This window comes from Myotis yumanensis, unplaced genomic scaffold, assembly GCF_028538775.1.
Source record: "Myotis yumanensis isolate MYYU_CA2020_CCGP unplaced genomic scaffold, mMyoYum1.0.hap1 SCAF_10, whole genome shotgun sequence".
Lineage (NCBI taxonomy): Eukaryota > Metazoa > Chordata > Mammalia > Chiroptera > Vespertilionidae > Myotis > Myotis yumanensis.
In genome coordinates this window covers 84,080,634-84,102,345 of record NW_027223761.1, presented here as the reverse complement: position 1 = coordinate 84,102,345, position 21,712 = coordinate 84,080,634, and the positions used below count along the sequence as shown (strand labels likewise).

Sequence of the window (21,712 nt, the reverse complement as noted above, 5' to 3'; positions counted from 1 at the left end):
AAAATAAAATCATAGAAGAACGGAATAGGTGGCCAAGAGAAAGTGTGGCATTAGCTTTTCTTAACAAGAGGGAAAAACAAAGGGCTCTGCCCCGTGATGTACCGTCCCTTTCCACAACGTTGGAGAGAAAGCTGGGCCTTGAGTCAGCACCTGCATTTTCCTACAACTTCTCAGTCCTGTGGACGATGACTGAGGAGATAAACCATGCAGGAAACATCTAGGAAATAAAAAAGAAAAAGAAAAGAAAAAGAAAGAAATAAAGAAAAGAAAAGAAAAAAGAAAAGAAGAAAAAAAAAAGAGGGAAGAAACAGCCCCAAGAACAGCACATTTTTTCATTTTCCAGGGATGGTTTTGAAATGTCTCCAGAGGAGAGAGAGCTGTGGACAAGATGTGCCCTCAGAATCCCTAACCTCAAGCCTTCGTATCAGCGTCCCCGCCCCATGTCTGCACGGACTGGGGCTTCATGTTTCTCTTCGGGAGGTGAGGGCGAAGCTGGCACAGGCCGAGGCACAGGGTCAGTCACCAGGCTCCAACCCCAGGGGCCACCTGGCTCACCCCTCCCTCCTGCTCCTGCAGCCCCTTCACCGCCCACAGCGCAGCAGGCAGGTCCCACATCTCTCAGCGACAGAGCCGGCTGTCTCCTGAATGTTCCCGATAATCACCAGCCTGATGATAGGTCGCATTTGTGCTGCTCTTAATCCTCACCCCAGGGTGTTTCTGTTAGGTCGGAGAGAGCCCAGGATCGGATACATGCAGGCGTGTGATGAGACAATGGACTCCCCCTGGAATTTCTCACAGATCAACGTGCCAGACACAGATATCGGCTTCTTCTCCCTGAATCCACATACCCTCACACAGATACTGACTCATTCCTGAACACCTTGCTGAGCCCCCTGCAGCTGAAGCTTCCTCAACTGAATACCTCAGCTCATGTCCCCGCCCCTCACCCAACCGCAGTATAAAAAAAGCGCCCCCCTCCCTGTTGGCGTGAATCCACGTGCCCTGTCTTTGGCGGTACGTGGGTCTCCCGGGGACGCAGAATAAACTTTCCTTTCCTTTCTTTTCTGATTCACTGGACTCTATTTCTTGCGCTGCCTCCTGAGCCACCTAATCTAACAGTTTCCATTGAGTTTTAGGGAGAGTGGAGAGAGAGGGAGAGACAGAGAGAGACATCGATGTGAGAGAGACACATGGATTGGTTGCCCCTGCACACACCCCAACCAGGGCCTGGGCCGGGGAGGAACATGTGTGTGCGTGTGCATGCAAGTATGCGTGCATGCATGTGTGCACGCGCGCACAGACCTCCTTAGGAAGAGCTGCCAATAGGAGACCTTTGCACTTCCCTCCAGCTCCGCACGCTCCCAAGGACGCCCTAGATGTCCCTCGCTGTCTGCCCTGGAAAGGACTGCTTCCCTGGGCAAGTGTGTGGATGGAGAAGCCACTCTCTCCCCAGCCTCTGCCTGCTGCTGCTGCCCCGCCTCTGGGCCCTGAGGAGGCTCCTGGGGACTTGGCAGGGGGAGCGGTGGGGGGGCTGCGGTGCGCGGACTGAGAAGGACCTTCTAGTCTTGGGTCAGATGGTCCTTTTCTCCCTGGCACCCTGGGGAATCACCAACCTCTGGGCTCCCCTACGGCTCCTGGCCATTTCCTCTTTACACGGAAAGCTCAAGTGTGAAGTGAGGAGACTTTCTGCCCAGGTTCCCCAAACAGCTGCTGGCCTGAGTGGCCGACCTGAGGGTGGGGCAGGCCTCAGTCCCTCTCCCGCACAGACCGACCGGACAAGGGAGCCAGAGAGGAAGGGACGGCTGACCCAGCCCTGCCCCGGTCTGCAGCTCTCCTCTCCCTCCCCCCTCCCACACCTCTGAGGAGGACAAGGGCCACCTCAGGCATCTGCTCCACTGTCATCTGAGCTGCGGGTGGGCAGGGCTGGTGCCTCAGAGAGGCTGGTGCAGGATAAGAGAAGGGAGAGAGAGAGTTCTCTCAGGAGCCAGGGTCTCACCCTCCACAGAAGGGGAGTGAGTGGCCCAGCCCTGCCCTGTCTCCCCAAGGACCTGGCCCCCCGAGGGCGGGCACTGCCTCTGGAGCGAGACCCGCCCACTTTCCAGGGCTGGACTCCCCTCCCTCCTGCCACTCTCATCTCCCTGCTTCTCTCTCTCTCTCTCTCTCTCTCTCTCTCTCTCTCTCTCATCTCCAGTTCCCCGTGCTGGTCCCCAGTCTCCCCACCACCACCTTTGGCTACAGAGCCCTAGGAAGACCAGGTTTCCTTTGTCATTTGCTAGGTGTGGGGTCCTGGGGCAGGCGGGCAGGTGAAGGGGCTGCAGGAGCAGGAGGGAGTGGTGGGAAAATCACCACCCCACACCCTCACCTGCCAAGTGGGGACCTCGTCTCCCTGCAGGGGACTAAGCCAACCGTCTCTGTCCTCTCCTCACCATGCGGTCAGCTGGGACCAGTGTGGTCAGACAAGTGGGCTCGCTGCAGGGGTGCGTGGGGCTCAATCACCCCTGGGAGCTTGTGGAATGCGTTGGGCATCTCCTTACCAAGCACTCCAGTGAGCCCCGATGCAGGGAGCGTGCAGCAGGGGGTGTGGGGGTGACGGACAGGACAGTGCAGAAATCCAGAAACAGCTCGCTCCCGCCTCTGCCGGGGTGGGAAGGACGGGCAGGGTGGGGCCTTCCCTGGCCCTAGAGCTGTCACTCTCTGAGACCTGGGCAGCTGACCCTCCGCCTGTGACTCCCAGACAGGCAGGACGAGAGGGAAAAGACTTGTCCTGCCCCGTCCCTTCCAACCAGGCGTCTGTGTCTGGGCCTGGGAATGCTCGCCCCGGGCCCTGGCCGTCTGGGCCTGTGTGGATGGGGAAAGCGCCTCCTCTTCCCAGCTGCCCCCCCAAACCTGTGCCTTGTGGGGATTTCACACAGCACAGAAGGCGCCCTGGGGCACTGGGGCTTTCTAGGTCACCTCTGTTTATAGTTCCTTTAAACCCAGACACAAACCACCTCTTCATTCATGCCCTGCTGGGAGGAGGAATCTGCCTCTTAAAACCCCAAAGAAAGCCATTAACCCAGGCTGGTAACCATGGTGACGCATAATAAGCTCCTCTGTAAGAACTGAGTCACAGTGGCTTTCCAGGAAGTGTGGTTGCTTAATTAGTGACCTCTTTTTTCTCGCCCTGGAAAACATGCAGCAATTTGATGATCACCTAACACGGGTGCTCCAGCCGCGGAACTGGGCCCCGAGGAGGGAAAGCCTCAGCGGGGAAGTGCCAGGCAGCGTGGACACACGGTCTCCTCGGAGTCCAGGAGCCACACACAAACCTTTACTGAAGGTGAAAGGAGAAAGACCACCCTCCGGGCCGACCTGCTTGGCAGAAATGAAGGGGAGAAGGGCCCCAGCTGGCTGCAGCCCCAAAGTGCCACGTATCACCGGGTCCCAGAACCCCAACAATGCCATTCAGGTAGCGATGGCTTCAGCCGCCATGAGCCACGCCCGGTGCTAAGGCCTTTACATGGCCTCCGCCGGCTCTCAGCCAGTCTCGAGGGTGTGCACGAGCTGTCCCTTTACAGGACGGGGAGGCTAAATCCACGTATCGATCACCCACCTAAATCCACGTATCGGATCACACACCGGAAGTGCAGAGCTGCGATTCCCACCCGCTCTGTCCAAGCCTAAGCCCACTGCTCCAGGCCACCTGCTCCTGCCTCCCCGGAGGCACAGTGGCTGGGCTCAGGTCGCACACTGATTGGCAGTAACCCTGGGATGACGTCAGATTCCGAGTCTCAACCTATGTCTGGATTCTTTCTCCTTCGACTGTCTGTACCCAGCTCCACAGTCCCTGAGAGGAGGCCAGCCTCGCTCAGACTGTCAACACCTCCACCGTCCACCCCCACCCCGGGGAGCGGAGCCCTCCCTCTCCTGGCACCCCCCCCCCCCCACCGGGTTTTCTCTAGGACAGTGTGTCAGAGCCAGGACTGTGCCCTTCTCCAGCTGGACTGGCTTTAAGGCCTCGTTGGAGTTCCTGAGGTTGGAGAGAACTGTCTTCTCAACTGGGAGGACGGTCTCACCCCACAGAACCTCAGGAAAACACACTCAGCTAGTGGATCACCTGCAAAACGGAGCCACGGGCCGCTCGCCCAGCTCAGCTGTCTCCACACGGAGCCAATGAGCAGCCTCCTCGCTGCTGTGCGAACAGACGCTGTTTCAGTACGAAATTGGGGGCAGAAATTGAACCGATGCCCCGCCCCCAAGAACCCCATTATTTTATCCCTTACCCAGTCTTTTAGCTTCAAGAATGGTACTGGACGGTACCTGGAGACCTGCCTGAAGACTGGGAAGGTATTTCACTCTGGGGTCACCGATTCCTTTCCATTTCTAATGTCTGCGTCTCCAATGGCCCAGAGGAAAGGCTAATTGAAGTCTTGTTGGGATGCTATTAAAGTTATTTGGTGGGGTTACAATTCATACTCATCTTTCTTTAAGTTATTTTTAATTATATGAAGCTTTCAAAGCAAGGCCTGAACTGGAGAGTTAAAAGCAGGCAGGTATGAAACTTTCTTCCCATTCTCCCTGCCTCTTTCTTCTTCACACAGCAAAGGCCTCCCTCCGCGAGTCCTCACACCCACAGCTTCACCTCAGTTCCTGCCTCTGCACACGGGTCTGGTGGGTCCTTCAGGACCAATGAGAATCGGGGTGAGGGGGAAGGCTCTGGTCTCCATTTGCTGAAGACAGCACCTGCCGGGAACACGCTGCTGCTTTAGGGGGGTTGGAGTGGAGCATCAAGACATGAACCTCCTCCCTAACTTTTTTGTTCTGTTTTTAAGGGTCTGGTCTTCTAGCCAAGTTCTAGAGGTTTGTTCCACTGCAGATCAAGGTGTACGGTTCAAAGGCTCGGGTCTTACCCATGTCCCCAGGGAATGCCTTCATTCCCTAGGGCCCACCTTCTGGGTCTGATTGGCTAAAAGACCAAGTGAGAACAGATACCAGTTGTTGGAAGATTTTCAACAACTCTCTCACACTCTGCTTTCCTGCCCCATCCCCAGAAGAGAAGACCTTCTTACCCGTGTCCACCTGGCTGAGGGCGCCGTGACCATCTGCGGAATCGGCTGCGTCCCCGCTCATCTTGATATCTGTAGGGAAAGCACAACTGATTTCAACAACAGGTCACGCTTTTTCTTGCTATGACATATGTGGCTTTAACTAAACAGCAAAAGTGAATGTGTAATTTACAACAACCATCCGACTTTCAGATTCCTGGTTTCTGGACCCACAGCCATTAGAATATCCATAAGCTCCAGGCACACATCTCCTCCATTCACACTTGCCTCCCTTCCCTGGCCTCCCTCCCCTTCCTCCCAGGCTCCCAGGGGTGGCTCACCTCATATTCTTTATGGTCATTCCCTCCCATCACCAAGCTCCGTGGGAAACATGTAACAAGGGGAGGGGCAGAACGGGGGTGGGAGAGAACGCTTGCCATTCTCCATCCTCATTTCCTTTTGGATTTGGGGAATTTATTTTACTTGTTAAAGTTGCATAAGAAGTAGCCATCTTTCCTCCTCCACCCATAATAACCCTCTCCTGCAAGGTAAGAGTACCTTGAACTAAGGCATCACCTTGTCAACCTCTCTTCTCCGATTCCTGCCTCTGGACCTCAGAGGTCAGCAGCCACTCCCTAGGAATGAAACCCAGCTCCTCTGGAGTCTCCCTGGAGAGCCTGTCCTTCAAGGTCCTTCCCTTCTCTCCTACACGTCCAGAGCGCCCAGGGACACAGGCCCCACAGGCGGGTCTGGACCTTCCAGGAAGAGAAAGCCTAGCAAGGCCCATCTCAGCTCCCTGGGCTGTGGGTTTGCCTCTCTGTCCTGCTCCATTTCAATAAACTAAACATTAACCCCAAAGACAGCTGCCAGCACCTTATGAGGCCCCCAAGTGAACTCCAGAGTCAGGAGAGAGAAGGAAAGAGGCACTTCAGCCTCACTCTCTCAACTACGCTCCTTAGTAAACACCCAGAAGAATCTATAATAATAAAAGCATAATATGCTAATTAGACCAAATGACCTTCCGGACGAAACAGGCCTGTGAAGGAAGCCCAGGTCACGGGTGCCTGCCGGCGGTCGGAGGAAGGAAGGCCTACTCTTGCACAAATTTCGTGCATCAGGCATCTAGTATTTTATACAAATCGCATGGATCCTCACCCCACCTCTTCTCTGGGGCAGCATTTTAACTCTTTCAAACCAGATCAAGTCTCCATGAGCCAATTTGCATACCTGGCATGCCAGCCAATCCCAGGTAAGCAGACAGTATTCATTTGCATACCTGGCTCACCAGCCAATCCCAGGTAAGCACACAGTATTCATTTGCATGAGGTCATGAGCAGTTGGCAGTCTGGCCATAATCAGGATGCAGGGAAAGGGGGACCACTTCTCCAGGGCAAGTGGGAGCAACCTGTTCATTTGAGGGGCAGGAGCAATAACATGTGTAGCTCTGGCAGAGATTTACGTTGTAGCCCCTGGGGGTGCAGTGACTATAGGGCAGGAGGGTTGACTTCCCTGCCTAGCCAGACAGAGATGGGGAGTCCAGAGGCTCTCCAGCCCTTAGGACATCCCAGAAGCCAGGGAGACCGCAGCCACCTCTCCCATGCACTGCACTGAGGAGGGCGTCTCCTGAGCCCGAGTCCTTTCTGCTGCAGTTGGAACTTCTCCGTAGAGTCTGTCCTGCATGAAGTCGCAGGGCACTTGGGCACATCTGCAAAGGGCTCTGGGCTGCTTACCTTGGTGCCAGTGGCAAATTGGGCTCTGCTTCACCCCCAAGCACTGCCCCGGAGCTGGGCCTGGCCTAACAGAGTGCTCAGCCCTCGCCCACCCACAGGGATTCCTTGGCAGCGCTGAGAAAAAGTCAGCGGCTGCTGGGAGGATTGTGGGGAGGCGAGTCCTCCACTTGGTGATTTTTTAAAATATATATCTATTTTTTATTGATTTCAGAGAGGAAGGGAGAGGAAGGGAGACTTAGAAACATCAATGATGAGAAAGAATCATTGATTGGCTGCCTCCTGCAACGCCCTCAATGGGGTTCAAGCCGCAAACCTAAACTTGTGCCCTTGACCCTGGACATGTGCCCTTGACTGTAATCAAACCCGGGACCCTTCAGTCGGCAAGCCAGCACTCTATCCACTGAGCCAAACCAGCCAGGGCCCCTTGGTGACGTTTTAATCTGCTTCAGTAGTGCCTATCATTCAAAACCTGGGTTTGGGTAGCAGACACACCTGGGTTTAATCCCAGTGCCATCGCAGCAAGTCGGGGGATCCTGGCCACATACCGGAACCTCAGTTTTCTTAACTGAAAAATGGGAACAAAGACACTTCCCAGAGTTACTGTGAGGAGCAAATAAAATAGTGCCTGCAGCCTGCCCTGGCACAGAGTGAGCCTGGGACACACCAATGAGCTGAACAGAGGCAGGTTGGGAGGTAAGCCCCCTCTCCTAGTACAGCCACCAGCTTCACTCCCTGTCTCAGCTCTGTGATCATCTGGCCGCTACCTGGGGGACCTTTGGCATTCTCCAAATTCTGATTTCACCTGAAAAATACTCATGTGGACAGGAGTTCAAGATTCAGTAAGGCTGGGCTGACGATCAGAGACCCTGAATCAGCTTATTTCAAACTCCTGACCTTTAAGAAGGGTACTTTTTTTTTTTTTTAGCTAAATCATCACTTTATGCCTGTAACCCACCCTGCAGTGCCTTTCAATACGCCCGAGGCCGCCCTCCTTTCCTGGAGCTTAAGAAGCGGTCCTGCTTGTGTGTGGACAGGATGTGAAGGAGTCACAGGCCCCACACTCACACCGTGGTGCAGCACTGGCCCTCTGGGCTGGACCGGACCTGAGCCTGCGTGGAGGGGCAGCCTGAGGTGACCTGGGGAGCTCCTCTAAGTCCCACGGGAGACTCCTCTGCTGAGAACCGGTTCCTGCCGGCAGGAGCTGGGGCTGATGGGTGGAACGAGCTCTTGGGTCTCAGCCTAAACATGGGCCAACACCGAAACTCCCCGGGAAGCCATCACCTTCTCCTGTCAGACAGCTCGCGGGTGAGCGAGCGAGGTGCGGGCGGGCCGGGCTCGCTGCTCTTATCTCAGTTGCAACCAAGCAGGCTCTTTGCCATCACTCCCGCCCCTGGAGGCTCGGCTGCTCTAGGTGAGAGCGCAGATATCAGCAGCGACTTTCAGCCGGCTCTCCGGCACCCCACATGCCCAAGCGGGGGCAGCACGTTGGCGGCTGCCTCGCCCTGTGCCTTGGTGTGACCCAGGAGCAGCCCCTCCTTAGGCATCTGTGACCCAGGATGTGTGTGAACCGCAGGAGCCAGGCCCTGGGGCGCCCCCGGACCCCGCCCCAGCTGCAGGCTGGTATCCTCCCTGCCTCGGACCTCCGGGGTCCAGCTCCCCCTGACCTCTCACGTGGCACCATGATGGGGTGTGTCCACCAGAGAACATTCAAGGGGCTTGGGGTCAGCCAGGGCTCCCTCTTTTCTCTGCAGGAGACTCTCTTCTTCAAGAGAATTCCACTCCCTCGCACGACGGGCCTTCCGGCCACAGGGAATCCCTGGCTGTCACTGACCCCTTTTCCAGCCTCAGGGAGCAGCTCACAAGGAGAAGGCAGAGAGAGAGACCTGTGGCAGCCGGTGCCCCCCTCTGGCCGCTCCCTGCGCCTCTCTCTCGTCTCCTTCCCTGTCTGTCTGCCTAGCTCCCTCTCACCTCCTCTCTGCTTGGTTTTGGCTTGGGAGCTGGGGTGGGGTGTCCCCAGGTCTGGGGACTTCATGCCTGCTCGGTGTTCCTGCTCCCACGTGGGAGCTGCTCTCTGAAGTCCGCATGGCCACGGCCCCAGGCAGACCTGGTCACGGCTTACACCCAGGTTATCAGGGCAAAAGGAGGGCTGACTCCGGACACAGGGCTGTGGCGCTGTCTGAGGGGCTTGCGCCTGGGCTGTGTGCTCCGGCTCCCGACCTTCCCCTGCTCCACCTGTGCCAGCGAGGCAACTGAGGCAACGGAGGCGGCCTCAAGAGCCCAGGACTCGCGTTCACAGGGCAGTGCTGCTGGCAAGGGGGCAGCAGGGCAGAGGCTACTGGGAGGGGAATGGGGCCCAGAAGACCAAGTTCCCACCAAGAGGCTCCTGGACCAAGAGCCCTAAAGGGGGACCCAGACTGAGCCACGCCACAGGGGGCCTGCCTCACAGCGCAGCCACCACACCACAGAGGACCCAGAGACCCACCCTGGAGACCAGCAAAGAGAAGCTGCGAGTGTGGATCCAGGCAGACTCCACAGAAAGCCTCCCCGAGGGGGCCCAGCACACAGAGGGCCCAGCACACAGAGGGGGCGCAGCCTGAGGAGGAGAGATGACTCAGGTGACCCCGGAGGCAGATGAGCCTGCCCTGAGGATCACCTCCTTAGGGGTTCGGGCTCCCCTCTGGGCCTGGAACTCATGGGGTGAGGGGGTGTCTGGGCCTCCTCCAAGACCAAGGCCTGGAGGCGAGGCCCTCTCCTCCCATCCCTGGCTTTCCTGTTCTCTGCTCCATCCTCTCAGCCTGTAGAGGCCAGGAAGCCGGTCCCAGCTGCCCCACTCCCTCCCCTCCCCCACCCCAGCTGGAGGGGGTGAAACCCCTCAGGAAGTCTCTGATCTTGGCCCTAAAGGACTTGCCGCTGGGGCCGGGGGTGGATTTCTGAAATCTTGCTCCCATTCCAACCCAGGCCTTCTTGGTGGGAAGTGAAGGAGGACAGGGACTCTGCCCCAGGTCGGCCCAGTCCCTTGTGGTGCCAAACACAGGCTGATGGCAGGTGGTTTAGCTTCACCAAGCCCTTCCTGGCAGCTCCTGACACCTGGGAATCCCCTCAAGTCAACACCCCTGTTAGCCTGCCCTTCACGGGGTCCTGCGTGTCTTCAGGACTGGGACAGGCCACAGGACAGGCCACGGGACAGGCCATAGGACAGACCATGGGACAGGCCCGAGGGACAGGCCATGGGACAGGCCACGGGACAGGCCACGGGACAGGCCGGAGGGACAGGCCATGGGACAGGCCACGGGACAGGCCACGGGACAGGCCGGAGGGACAGGCCATGGGACAGGCCACGGGACAGGCCGGAGGGACAGGCCACGGGACAGGCCAGAGGGACAGGCTGATGGGACAGGCCATGGGACAGGCCATGGGACAGGCTGATGGGATAGGCTGATGGGACAGGCCATGGGACAGGCCATGGGACAGGCCACAGGACAGGCCATGGGACAGGCCACGGGACAGGCCATAGGACAGGCCATGGGACAGGCCGGAGGGACAGGCCACGGGACAGGCCACGGGACAGGCCGGAGGGACAGGCACGGGACAGGCCAGAGGGACAGGCTGATGGGACAGGCCATGGGACAGGCCATGGGACAGGCCACAGGACAGGCCATGGGACAGGCCATGGGACAGGCCATAGGACAGGCCACGGGACAGGCCGGCGCCTGCAGCCTGCTCTGCTCGCTGGGGTGGGCCTCCTCACGCCCTGCTCCTTCAGGAAGGAGAGCAGGTCACAACTCCCCCGGCTGCAGTCCTCAGGAAGGGCCTTGGCGAGTCAGCTGCTGGTTGGAAATGGCCAAAAAGGCTCCGCTTCCTCATTTTCTTTGCTCGGATCCTCAGACTCCCAGAAGGCCCACTCTACCCCCAAGCCCACCCCTCAGGGGCAGTACCTCCTGCCCTACCCCTGCTGGGGAAGGAGGGTCAGCAGGGTGATGGAGGGGCCTTGGCTCACCCCAGGCCCACACTCCACTCCTGCGGGAGACACTGACACCTGGGAACACACTCTATCAGCTGGGCCCCGCCCGACACAGGAGGGCTCGTGTCTGACCGGGGGGGAGGGGGGAGGGCACTCGGAGTGGAAGTGCCTCTGCCACGGGCCCCGCCCAGCCCTGCCAGACGCCGTTGCCCCCACACCCGAGCCCACAGCATTGCCAAGGCCCACAGGCACCCAGCGGGCCCACCTTCACCACCTCCCAGCTCACCTGGGGACAGGTGGACTCAGCTCTGGTGCACGTGGACACCTGTGGCCGCAGCCCCACTCACAGCTGGGGGCCTGGCACCTGCCCCCTGACTGCCCCCCCCCCCGACCACAGATGCCCACTTTGCCTCCACTTCACATAAATGCCCAGGACACCACACATGTAACATGTGGGTACTAGTATGTTCCTCACTGACACCTCCCAGTCCACATCCTGTGGCCGAGTGAGTGAGCCACGCCTGCAGTCAGTGGACAGGCGATCCAGGGGCCACAGAGTTCACACACCCACATCAGGAGGGAGGCTTCGGGAGCCCCCCGCCCCCAACCCCGTAGCCCCACCTGCATGCTTTCCCAAGGTCCCCCAACGTCTACCTCCCCCCCCCACTCCCCCCCCCCCGCCCCAGCTAGCACACCGCCCCTTCTCTCCTGGCCACGGGGAGGGAGACCCAGAAGGTGCCCTCGGACCTCCCCGCGCAGGCACACCTGTCGGCTCACCCCTGCTCCCTACCTGAGTGCATGAGCTCCAGGTTCACCATCCTGCCCCAGGCGGGGGCCGAGACCAGCGCCCCCCCAGGCTCCTTGCGTGGGCCCCAGCCGGGCCCCCTGCGAAGCCAGGGTCCCCTCCTCCCGCCCCCACCGCTGCTGCCTGGACGCCTCCGGCCCTGGGCGCTGCTGTCGCGCAACCTCTCCCGTGCGGGCGGCTCTGCACCGGGACTGCCGCTCGCCAGGTGAGCGCGCGGGGCGGGACCGGCCACGCCCCTGGCAGCCCGCGCTGGCCCCCCGCCCAGGCAAAGCAGCGATTTGCATACGGGGAGCCGGGCCTGGGGAGGCAGGTGCTGCGGGGTGGTGGTGGTGCGGAGGGGTGGGGGGGTTCTGACCCCGCGGGACCCCTGGGGCCCTGCCTCGCCCCGCCGCGCCAGCCCGTGGCGACCGGGACTCCGGATCTAGTGGGCCTTTTAGGAACCCCTCGGGGACCCGCCGCCGAGCTGGCGTTGGCTGGACGTGGGACGGACTTGCGAAGCGTGAGGCTGCAAGGAGCGGAGCCGGGGTGTGTGGAGAAGCCATGGGTGTCCCGAAAAGAATCTGGCTTGGGAATCGTCTCTCTCAACCCCTTACCCACTGGGCGACATGAAACATGGCTTTTCACCTCCCTGAACTCAGTTTACTCATCTGTAAAACGGGGCAGTGCAAACCCTAACTAGCATCTCTGTGTGGAGTTAGCAGGTGGCCAAGCTCACCGGCCCCAGTGCATCTGAGAAACATCCTGGGACCGAGATGGGCCCAGCTTATGGTCATGGTTTCCAGGTAAAGACACTGCCCCGCCTGCCCACCCAGGTTCAGATTGCTCTCAGTCTGTGAGAGGGTGATGGGAAGTTACCAGGTGAGGGGTGCTGGGGACAGCTGGCTCCCTCATCAACACAGTCACACAATTCCCTAGTGACAAATCAAGCCTGGCTGGACCCAGACAGGTCTCCCTACCAAGCCACGCTCGTCTCGGGGAGATTCCTGCTCACAACGCAGGTCCTGGCCTCCCTGTGCTGTGCCGGATCTTCTGTGTTTTTCTCCACCTGCGGTGTCTGTCCACCCCCAGCCGCCCAATCACCCCTGTTTTCATATCCAGCATTGGCTGAACTTCCACCCTGTGCCGGGCACTGTACTAACACTTTAAAGCATCTACCTTGTTTAGTTATCACAACTTGTAAACCCGACTGTAATCATTTCCATTTTACAGGTGGGGCAGGTGAGGCTGAGTGCGGGTAACTGGCTCCTATGCTGAAGCTCTGCCCTCTGCTCCCTCTATGCACAGTTCAAAGGCCACCCCGTCGGAAGCAGGACGTGGCCTGACCTTTTACTGAATAACCGCTTCCTGGGCATGGCCCATTTCTTAGCACCCTGTGGTGGGCTCTGTGCCACTTCTCCTGCCCTCCCTCCTGGTTGCGAACGGGTTGGTGCCCCCGTAGCCCTGGCGCCGTGCTGAGTCCACAGCTCTCAGGAAGGGCACCTGGGGGAACAGGAAGAGCTTCAGAACTGCATCTTCAGGGACAGAGACCTCCCCCCCAGCCACACTGTCTTCCCCCCCCCCCCCCGCCCCCCACTGGGGAAAGAGATCAACCAAGACTTCTCTGCAGCCCAGTGAGTCCAGGGAGCCCCACTCGACACTTCCCGTCTGTCCATCCCTTCCCTTCCCTCCCCTCCCCTGCCCCTCCCTGCAGGCTGGGCCCCTTCCCTGGGGTCCATTTCTGATCTGCAATTGCACCTCTCCTGCCATCATCCTACAAAGCATATGTTTATATACCCCGTGTGCCTGCAACTTTCCTATCTCGATTTGCATATCATTTGCATGGCTGTGTGCAGGGAGGGTCTGACTGACTGCAGTACCTGGGACCTGGTTCTCTTGTCCACATGCAAAGTTATGCTGTGTCTCTGGGCCTGTGTTCCCCAGAAGCCAGGGGATCATGTGCCTGATGATACCTCAGGGCCTTCCAGCTCCAGGGCCTAGGATTCTGGGGCCCGAGGGTGGGTCAGGAGCCGGGGAGCTCCGAGGACGGTGCCGTTGGGACAGAGATGGACACGGGAGGCTCCCAGTTGGAAGCACAGCCTTGGGTTTCAGCCATGGCATGTGGAAGGGTGGGAGGGGCCGGCATGATCTCACCACTTTCTTCCCTCATTCCATCCGCATTGGCTGTGCACTCCCCTCGAAGACAGGAAGCTGCTACATGCTGGGCATCTTAGTCAGCACAGCTTTAGAAGGAAGGGATCTTTTTTTTTTTTTTAATCCTCATCTGAGGCTATTTTTCCATTGATTTTTAGAGAGTGGAAGAGAGAGGGAAAGAGAGAGAGAAACATTGACTGGTTGCCTCCATCACGACCCTGACCAGGCCTGGGCTTGGGAAGAGCCCATACCTGGGCATGTGTCCTTGACCAGAATCGAACCTGGGAACCTTCGGTCCACAGGCTGACATTCTACCCACTGAGCCACACTGGCGAGGGCGGAAGGTATAATTTTTAGGCTCCTTCTATAGAGGAAACTAAGATTCATGGAGAGCAATGTAGATGGCAGAGGGGGAGGGATTTCAACCAGGCCTGCCCGACGCCAAAGCCGGTACTTATCCCGCCTCCCTGCCCGGCCTCAGTCTCCTCTCTCTTCTCCCTGCCATGACCTTGGAACTTAGGCATCATCCATACAGGTCACAGGACAAGTCACACAGAGGAGGGACCCCTCCACTCTGCTCCTCCTCACCTGCTCCTCCCGGGCCCAGAAAGGCGGTGGGCGCACAGTCTCCATGGGCATGGAGCAGCGGGGGCGATGTTGAGTCCTCCTCTCGCTGACTTGCTCAATGGTCATTGCAACGAGATGACCTGGAACAGGAACTCAAAAGACCCCCTTTCCCCTCCCTCCTTCCCCACATTGAGTCCCCATGAATTCAGCTTTGTGGGTTCCAGGCAGATGAGAGGGGTGGGGGAGGTGATAGTCCATGTCTGTGCTTCGTATAGGAGAGGAAAAACCAGGGGGAGAGAGAAGGGGTTGCCTGGGGTCAGACAGGAACATAAGGAAGAAAGGCTGAAAGAAGAGGGACAGGAAATTTCAGAGCCTTTGGACATCAAGGAGGCCTATGCAAATAACATGCAAATGACCTCTCCCTGGGCTGCTTCCCCTACCCTCTCAGTAGCTGGAGGACTTTTTCAGGGAGTAACCACAGTCTTATTCCAGGACGCTGGGTCCCCAAACGGTGGTTAACGTGGACTCCTCCCAGTCCTGGGGTCTCTTTGGCTGCACCTCTAGGAAGTCACTAGCTCCAAGGCTCTCTGTCTAGAAACGCCCAGGAACCAGGCTTCCCCTTCCAGACACATTGCTGGGCATGGTCTACAGCCCGGGCATGGTCTACAGCCTGGGCATGGTCTACAGCCTGGACATGGTCTATATAGCCTGGGCCTGGTCTATAGCCTGGGCATGCTCTATATAGCCTGGGCCTGGTCTACAGCCTGGGCATGGTCTATATAGCCTGGGCCTGGTCTAAATAGCCTGGGCCTGGTCTATAGCCTGGGCATGCTCTATATAGCCTGGGCCTGGTCTACAGCCAGGGCATGGTCTACAGCCTGGACATGGTCTATATAGCCTGGGCCTGGTCTAAATAGCCTGGGCCTGGTCTATAGCCTGGGCATGCTCTATATAGCCTGGGCCTGGTCTACAGCCTGGGCATGGTCTACAGCCTGGGCATGGTCTATATAGCCTGGGCCTGGTCTACAGCCTGGGCATGGTCTACAGCCTGGACCTGGTCTATATAGCCTGGGCCTGGTCTACAGCCTGGACATGGTCTATATAGCCTGGGCCTGGTCTACAGCCTGGGCCTGGTCTACAGCCTGGGCATGGTCTATAGCCTGGGCATGGTCTATATAGCCTGGGCCTGGTCTACAGCCTGGGCCTGGTCTACAGCCTGGGCATGGTCTATAGCCTGGGCATGGTCTATATAGCCTGGGCCTGGTCTACAGCCTGGACATGGTCTATATAGCCTGGGCCTGGTCTACAGCCTGGGCCTGGTCTACAGCCTGGGCCTGGTCTACAGCCTGGGCATGGTCTATAGCCTGGGCATGGTCTATATAGCCTGGGCCTGGTCTACAGCCTGGACATGGTCTATATAGCCTGGGCCTGGTCTACAGCCTGGGCCTGGTCTACAGCCTGGGCATGGTCTATAGCCTGGGCATTGTCTACAGCCTGGGCCTGGTCTACAGCCTGGGCATGGTCTATAGCCTGGGCATGGTCTATATAGCCTGGGCCTGGTCTACAGCCTGGACATGGTCTATATAGCCTGGGCCTGGTCTACAGCCTGGGCCTGGTCTACAGCCTGGGCATGGTCTATAGCCTGGGCATGGTCTATATAGCCTGGGCCTGGTCTACAGCCTGGACATGGTCTATATAGCCTGGGCCTGGTCTACAGCCTGGGCCTGGTCTACAGCCTGGGCATGGTCTATAGCCTGGGATAGCCTGGGACTGGTCTACAGCCTGGGCATGGTCTACAGCCTGGGCATGGTCTATATAGCCTGGGCCTGGTCTACAGCCTGGGCATGGTCTACAGCCTGGACCTGGTCTATATAGCCTGGGCCTGGTCTACAGCCTGGGCATGGTCTATATAGCCTGGGCCTGGTCTACAGCCTGGGCCTGGTCTACAGCCTGGGCATGGTCTACAGCCTGGGCATGGTCTATAGCCTGGGCATGGTCTATATAGCCTGGGCATGGTCTACAGCCTGGGCATGGTCTACAGCCTGGACCTGGTCTATATAGCCTGGGCCTGGTCTACAGCCTGGGCATGGTCTATATAGCCTGGGCATGGTCTACAGCCTGGACATGGTCTATATAGCCTGGGCCTGGTCTAAATAGCCTGGGCATGGTCTATATAGCCTGGGCATGGTCTACAGCCTGGACATGGTCTATATAGCCTGGGCCTGGTCTAAATAGCCTGGGCATGGTCTACAGCCTGGGCATGGTCTACAGCCTGGGCATGGTCTATATAGCCTGGGCCTGGTCTACAGCCTGGGCATGGTCTACAGCCTGGGCATGGTCTAAATAGCCTGGGCATGGTCTACAGCCTGGGCATGGTCTACAGCCTGGGCATGGTCTATATAGCCTGGGCATGGTCTACAGCCTGGGCCTGGTCTATATAGCCTGGGCATGGTCGATATAGCCTGGGCATGGTCTACAGCCTGGGCATGGTCTACAGCCTGGACCTGGTCTACAGCCTGGGCATGGTCTATATAGCCTGGGCCTGGTCTACAGCCTGGGCCTGGTCTACAGCCCGGGCATGGTTGATATAGCCTGGGCATGGTCTACAGCCTGGGCCTGGTCTACAGCCTGGGCCTGGTCTATAGCTTGGGCATGGTCTATAGCCTGGGCATGCTCTATATAGCCTGGGCATGGTCTATAGTCTGGGCATGGTCTATAGTCTGGGCATGGTCTACAGCTTGGGCATGGTCTATAGCCTGGGCATGCTCTATATAGCCTGGGCATGGTCTATAGCCTGGGCATGGTCTATAGTCTGGGCATGGTCTAGCCTGGGTCTAGTCTACAGCGCCCCAGCCCTGTTTCCCCCTGAAGCAGAGAACAGAGGCCTTCTTGGCTGCAGGCCCTGCTGCGCATTCTCACTTCCTGCCCTGTCAGCGGGATTGAGCTGTCAGACCTGGGAAAAGGGCAGAGAGCGAGGCGCCCTGGAAGGCCACCAAGCAACAAGTCCCTTCTAGCTTCCTCCGCCTGCCAGACGGACTGCAGGGCCCGGAGCGTGGGGCTGCATGGCAGGGTCAGCTCCCTGCCTTGGGGCCACCACAGGGATCGAATCCAAGCTCAGCTTCTCCAAAGAGCCGATGGGAACAAGGCAGAGGCCAGGAAGAACTCGGAGCCCTTTTTAAACATCACACCTCGGAGTCACGGTGCCAGAGGAGGATTGCAGAATAGGGGTGTGTGTTGGGGGGGGTGTCAGGGTGATGAAGCGAGAGATGCTCTGGGAATAATGATAAAGCCACTGTTTCTGGGGATTTGACTGGAGAGCACATGAGTCAGGACACACAGGCATTCACCCCCTGCCTCTGTGTCCCCGATGCTGAGCCACCCTGGACATCCTACTCCACCTGGGACCCAGCCTCCATCCAAATCCACGGGAGATACACACAAACTCATCACCCATTTTGCACTTGAAGTTTCCAAATAATAGAACATACTAAAAAGTATGTAATGTTAACACGGCATAACAACTCTGTTTTTATTTATTTACTTAAAAAATATTTTTTATTGATTTCAAGAGAGGAAGGGAGAGGGTGAGAGACAGAAATATCAATGATGAGAGAGAACCATTGATTGGCTGCCTCCTGCACGCTCCCTACTGGGGATCGAGCCCGCAACCCGGGCATGTGCCCTTGACCGGAATTGAACCCGGGACCCTTCAGTCCACAGGCCGAAGCTCTATCCACTGAGACACACCAGCTAGAGCAACTGAGTTTTTAAATGTACATTTTTGAGCTCGGGGCCAGCATTGGGCGGTCTGGCCCCTCTAGTTGCACCTTCAGCAGAGCTATGCCTCAGTCAGGCCTACCTCAGACCAGGTAGGCCTCCAGGTTCACCCTTATGCTCAGGGCAAGTCTAAGTCCACGGCGCCCTCTTGTGGTGAGAGGGGTGTGAGCCTGCCGAGCCTCCTCCCTGCAGGTCTCTGGAGAGGGCTCAGGACCCCCAGCAGGGAGAGCCTGCCCAGGGCTGGGGGGGGGAGGGGGTCACAGGTGAGAGCCCAGTGCTGGGCAGATGGAGACACTGAACTTTAGCTTCAGAATGCTGCTGGTTCTTTAGTCCCTGCTCCCCAACGAAGGCCAGACTTTACCCTGGACCCCAGCGGGGTCAGCCAGCCTCTGCCCAGGCGACGAGTGGAAGGAGACCTGGCCTTCTGGGGTGTCTGCCCTGCTGCCGGTCATCTCTGCAGCATCCGCGTACCCCGCACGGAGGATGTCAGTGGCATTTGTCCTTCCAGCCACTCAGGGCCTGGATTGAGGACCCACTGCAGCTGCCATTGGGCGGGGAGCTGGGAAGGGATGGCAACCAGACACTCCCTGCCCCCAGGGAGCTCACAGCTGCGTGGCGAGTCCCTCACCTGCAGACGCCGCTAACAGGCCATGGGCTCGGGAAAGGCTGCTCAGAGGAAGGGCCTCTACGTGAGATGCCCCTGGGAGGGGGGTGGGCATAAGGAGCACAAACACGGCGCCCAGCAGGGCAGGCGGCCCTGACAGGCGGCCCAGCTCGCCAGGTCCAGTGACAGGCGGCTTGTTGCTGATCCCAGGACTGGGCACCGCTGGCCGTGGGGGGCTCCAGCCAGAAGTCTCACTGGAAGGAACAGGGACAGACGGGATGACGGTAGGGAAGGCCTTGAGTTGAGATGTTTTTACTTGTTTGTTTTAGTTGGGAGATTTAAATGCTTTCAGGGCTGATGGGAAGAAGGTGGGAAAGAGAAGAGGAAGAGAGAAAGGGGAGGGGCTAGGACTCAGAGCAGAAGGGGCGGGTGCCGGGGGTCAGGTCGGGGTGAAGGGACAGCCCCCCATCATGGCAGGAAGGAATTCGGAAAGACCGGTGTGGCTGCAGCTGGATGGAGATGTGTCTGCTGCCTGTGATGTAGGAGGGGATTGTCTCTCACCCTGTCCCTCCCGCCCGCAGGGGCCTGGGCACTCCCACAGGCCTGGGCCCTGAGGTAGCCTGTGATTCTCCTTTCCTTGCTGAGGAAGCCCTGCAGGTGGGCCTTCTCCCAAGGGAGTGCCTCCCTGCATCCCTGCCCTGCCCTCCCCCCAGGGCTCCTGCCCTGCCTCCCACCCCCAGGGCTCCTACCCTGCCCCCCCCCCCCAGGGCTCCTGTCCTGCTCCCCCCCTCCCCCCACGGTTCCCGCTGGGACACTGTGGTCATTAGCCAGGGTCTCCACCAGGAAACAGAACCACCTGACTGGATGCCTTCAGGAAGGTGTTATTTATTTATGGAGGCACCAGCCGGGCCCAGGGAGCCCGGGAGAGGGGAGAGGGGAGAGGGGAGAGGGGTGAGGGGAGAGGGGAGAGGAGAGAGGAGAGAGGAGAGAGACGCTGAGAGCTAGGGCTGAGGAGGCGAGAGGAGGAAGAGCCGCTAGGCATTGGGAAAGGTGGCCATGGCAGGCGTGGGGCTGAGCAGGAACACCTGTCTGAGTCTCTCTCATCCTGCCCTCGGGTCTCAGACTTCTCACAGGCGGGCGGGCAAGCAGAGGTGCGGGAACCCAGGTGGCCGGGCCCAGAGGTGGGGTCCGTGGGCACAGGCAGGGGAGGGTGGAGGACGATGGGACGGGGCAGGGGTTGAGCAGGGGACAGCAGCCCAGCTGTTCCCTGGCTGCAGGCAGTGGCTGACACCTGAGAGCAAACCTGATGCTTGATTTCTCCTGGGAATGGTGCCGCCTGGCTGTGTCAAGTGGCGGCAGGTGATGCTAACTGTGCCAGCTCGGCAGGCTAGCTGCCCAGGTGTGCTGGTCTAATGCTCCTCTCGAGGTTGCTATCAAGATTTTTTTAAAAAAAATCTTCACCAGAAGGTATGTTTATTGACTTGAGAGAGAGAGGGAGAGAGGGGGACAGAGAGGGGGAGAGGGAGAGAGAGAGAGAGAGAGAGAGAGAGAGAGAGAGAGAGAGAGAGAGAGAGAGAGAGAGAAAGAAGAAGAAGGAGGAGGAGGAGGAGGAGGAGGAGAAGGAGGAGGAGGAGGAGGAGGAGGAGGAGGAGGAGGAGAAGAAGAAGAAGAAGAAGAAGAAGAAGAAGAGAGGAAGAGAGAGAGAGGAAGAGAGAGAGGCAGAGAAGGAGAGAGGGGGAGAGAGGGAGAGAGAGGGAGAGAGAGAGGAAAAGAGAGAGAGGAAGAGAGAGAGGAAGAGAGAGAGGAAGAGAGAGAGAGAGAGGAAGAGAGAGAGGAAAAGAGAGAGAGGAAGAGAGAGAGAGAGAGAGAAGAGAGAGAAGAAGAGAAAGAGAGAGAGAGAGAGAGGAAGAGAGAGAGAAAGAGAGAGAGGAAGAGAGAAAGAGAGGAAGAGAGAGAGAGAAGAAGAGAGAGGAGAGAGAGACATCGATCTCGATCGGTTGCCTTCTGTATGCACCTCGACCCAAGATCGAACCCGCAGCCTAGGTAAGTGCCCTGAGCGGAATCAGCCCCAGCCATCGGTGCACCCGATGCCCTTGTGCTGAGGGGCTGAGGCTCTCAGGCCTGAGCGCTGGCCGGGCAAATACTGAGGTTTTGAAAGGAAAGAAGCAATTCTGCCTCGACTGGAGCAAGCGCCTACCTGCCTTCCCAGCTCTGCGGGCTCCAGACCTCCAGAGGATAACCAGTCCTGTCCGGCCGGTGTGGCTCTGTGGATAGAGCGTTGGCCTGTGGACTGAAGAATCCCAGGGTCAATTCGTCAAGGGCACGTACCTTGGTTGCAGGCTCCTCCCCGGCCCCAATCAATGTGTCTCTCTCACATCGGTGTTTGTCTGTCTTTCCTTCTCTCTTCCACTCTCTAAAACTCAATGGAAAAAATCCTCAGGTAGGATTAACACAAAAAAAGCAGACACACAGGGTGGGAGGTGCCTTCTCCAAGTAATGCCGCCCTCACCCGGAGGAGGGCTGAGGGCTTAGGCCCCAGGCCATATGTGCAGGAGGGGAGGTTGGAGAGTCCGGGGAGCAACCCCCTCCTTTCTTCCCGCCCCGCGCCCCCCCCCCCCCCCCCCCCCCCCCCCCCCCCCCCCCCCGCCGCTCCCAGTGCAGCTGAATCTGGTCTTTGGAAACACGTTCAGAGAGAGGAATGCCTGCCTGAGGAGGTCTCCCCACAGGCCCCTAACAATGGCCATGGCCAAGCCTGGCTGCATTCCCCCTCCAGCCTGCACAGGTTCAGGGCAGCCGTAGCCTGTTCTGGGTTGCTGGGAGCAGAGTGGGGGGCTGCCCCCGCTCCAAGGCCTGCGAGGAGGCTGGCTTCCCTGGTCCTCTCTTCCTGGAGCTGGGACCCCAGTGCTTCCCAGCTCCTGAAGCACAACCCCCCACCTTGCCAAACTCTCACCACCCTTCAGCCTCCACCCACGTCCCCTTGCACCCAGGGCACTTTGGGCAATAAATTCAGGGGTCCGTCCGTCCTCTTGGTCATCCTCCGGCGTCCGGCCCAGCACGGCACAGTGACAACCTCTTCACACAGGCGGGCACTTTCCAAGTGAGGGGCTTCAAGGA

The 21,712-nt window shown here is 58.6% G+C and overlaps 1 protein-coding gene and 1 pseudogene across 1 annotated transcript in view; one reads left to right on the top strand and one right to left on the bottom strand.

Moving 5' to 3' along the window:
- Positions 1-11,565, bottom strand: part of POU2F3 (POU class 2 homeobox 3) — an 87,471-nt gene extending 75,906 nt beyond the window's left edge. Inside the window, exons 1-2 of the mRNA XM_070426248.1 lie at positions 11,506-11,565; positions 5,049-5,117 (exon numbers count right to left, since the gene is read on the bottom strand). Of these exons, the coding sequence (XP_070282349.1) occupies positions 5,049-5,117; positions 11,506-11,533 (97 nt within the window). The 5' untranslated portion in view covers positions 11,534-11,565. The remainder of the gene's footprint in view (positions 1-5,048; positions 5,118-11,505) is intronic.
- On the top strand, positions 33-219 carry LOC139019094 (small nucleolar RNA SNORA73 family; annotated as a pseudogene).
- Positions 11,566-21,712: the final 10,147 nt, after the last annotated feature.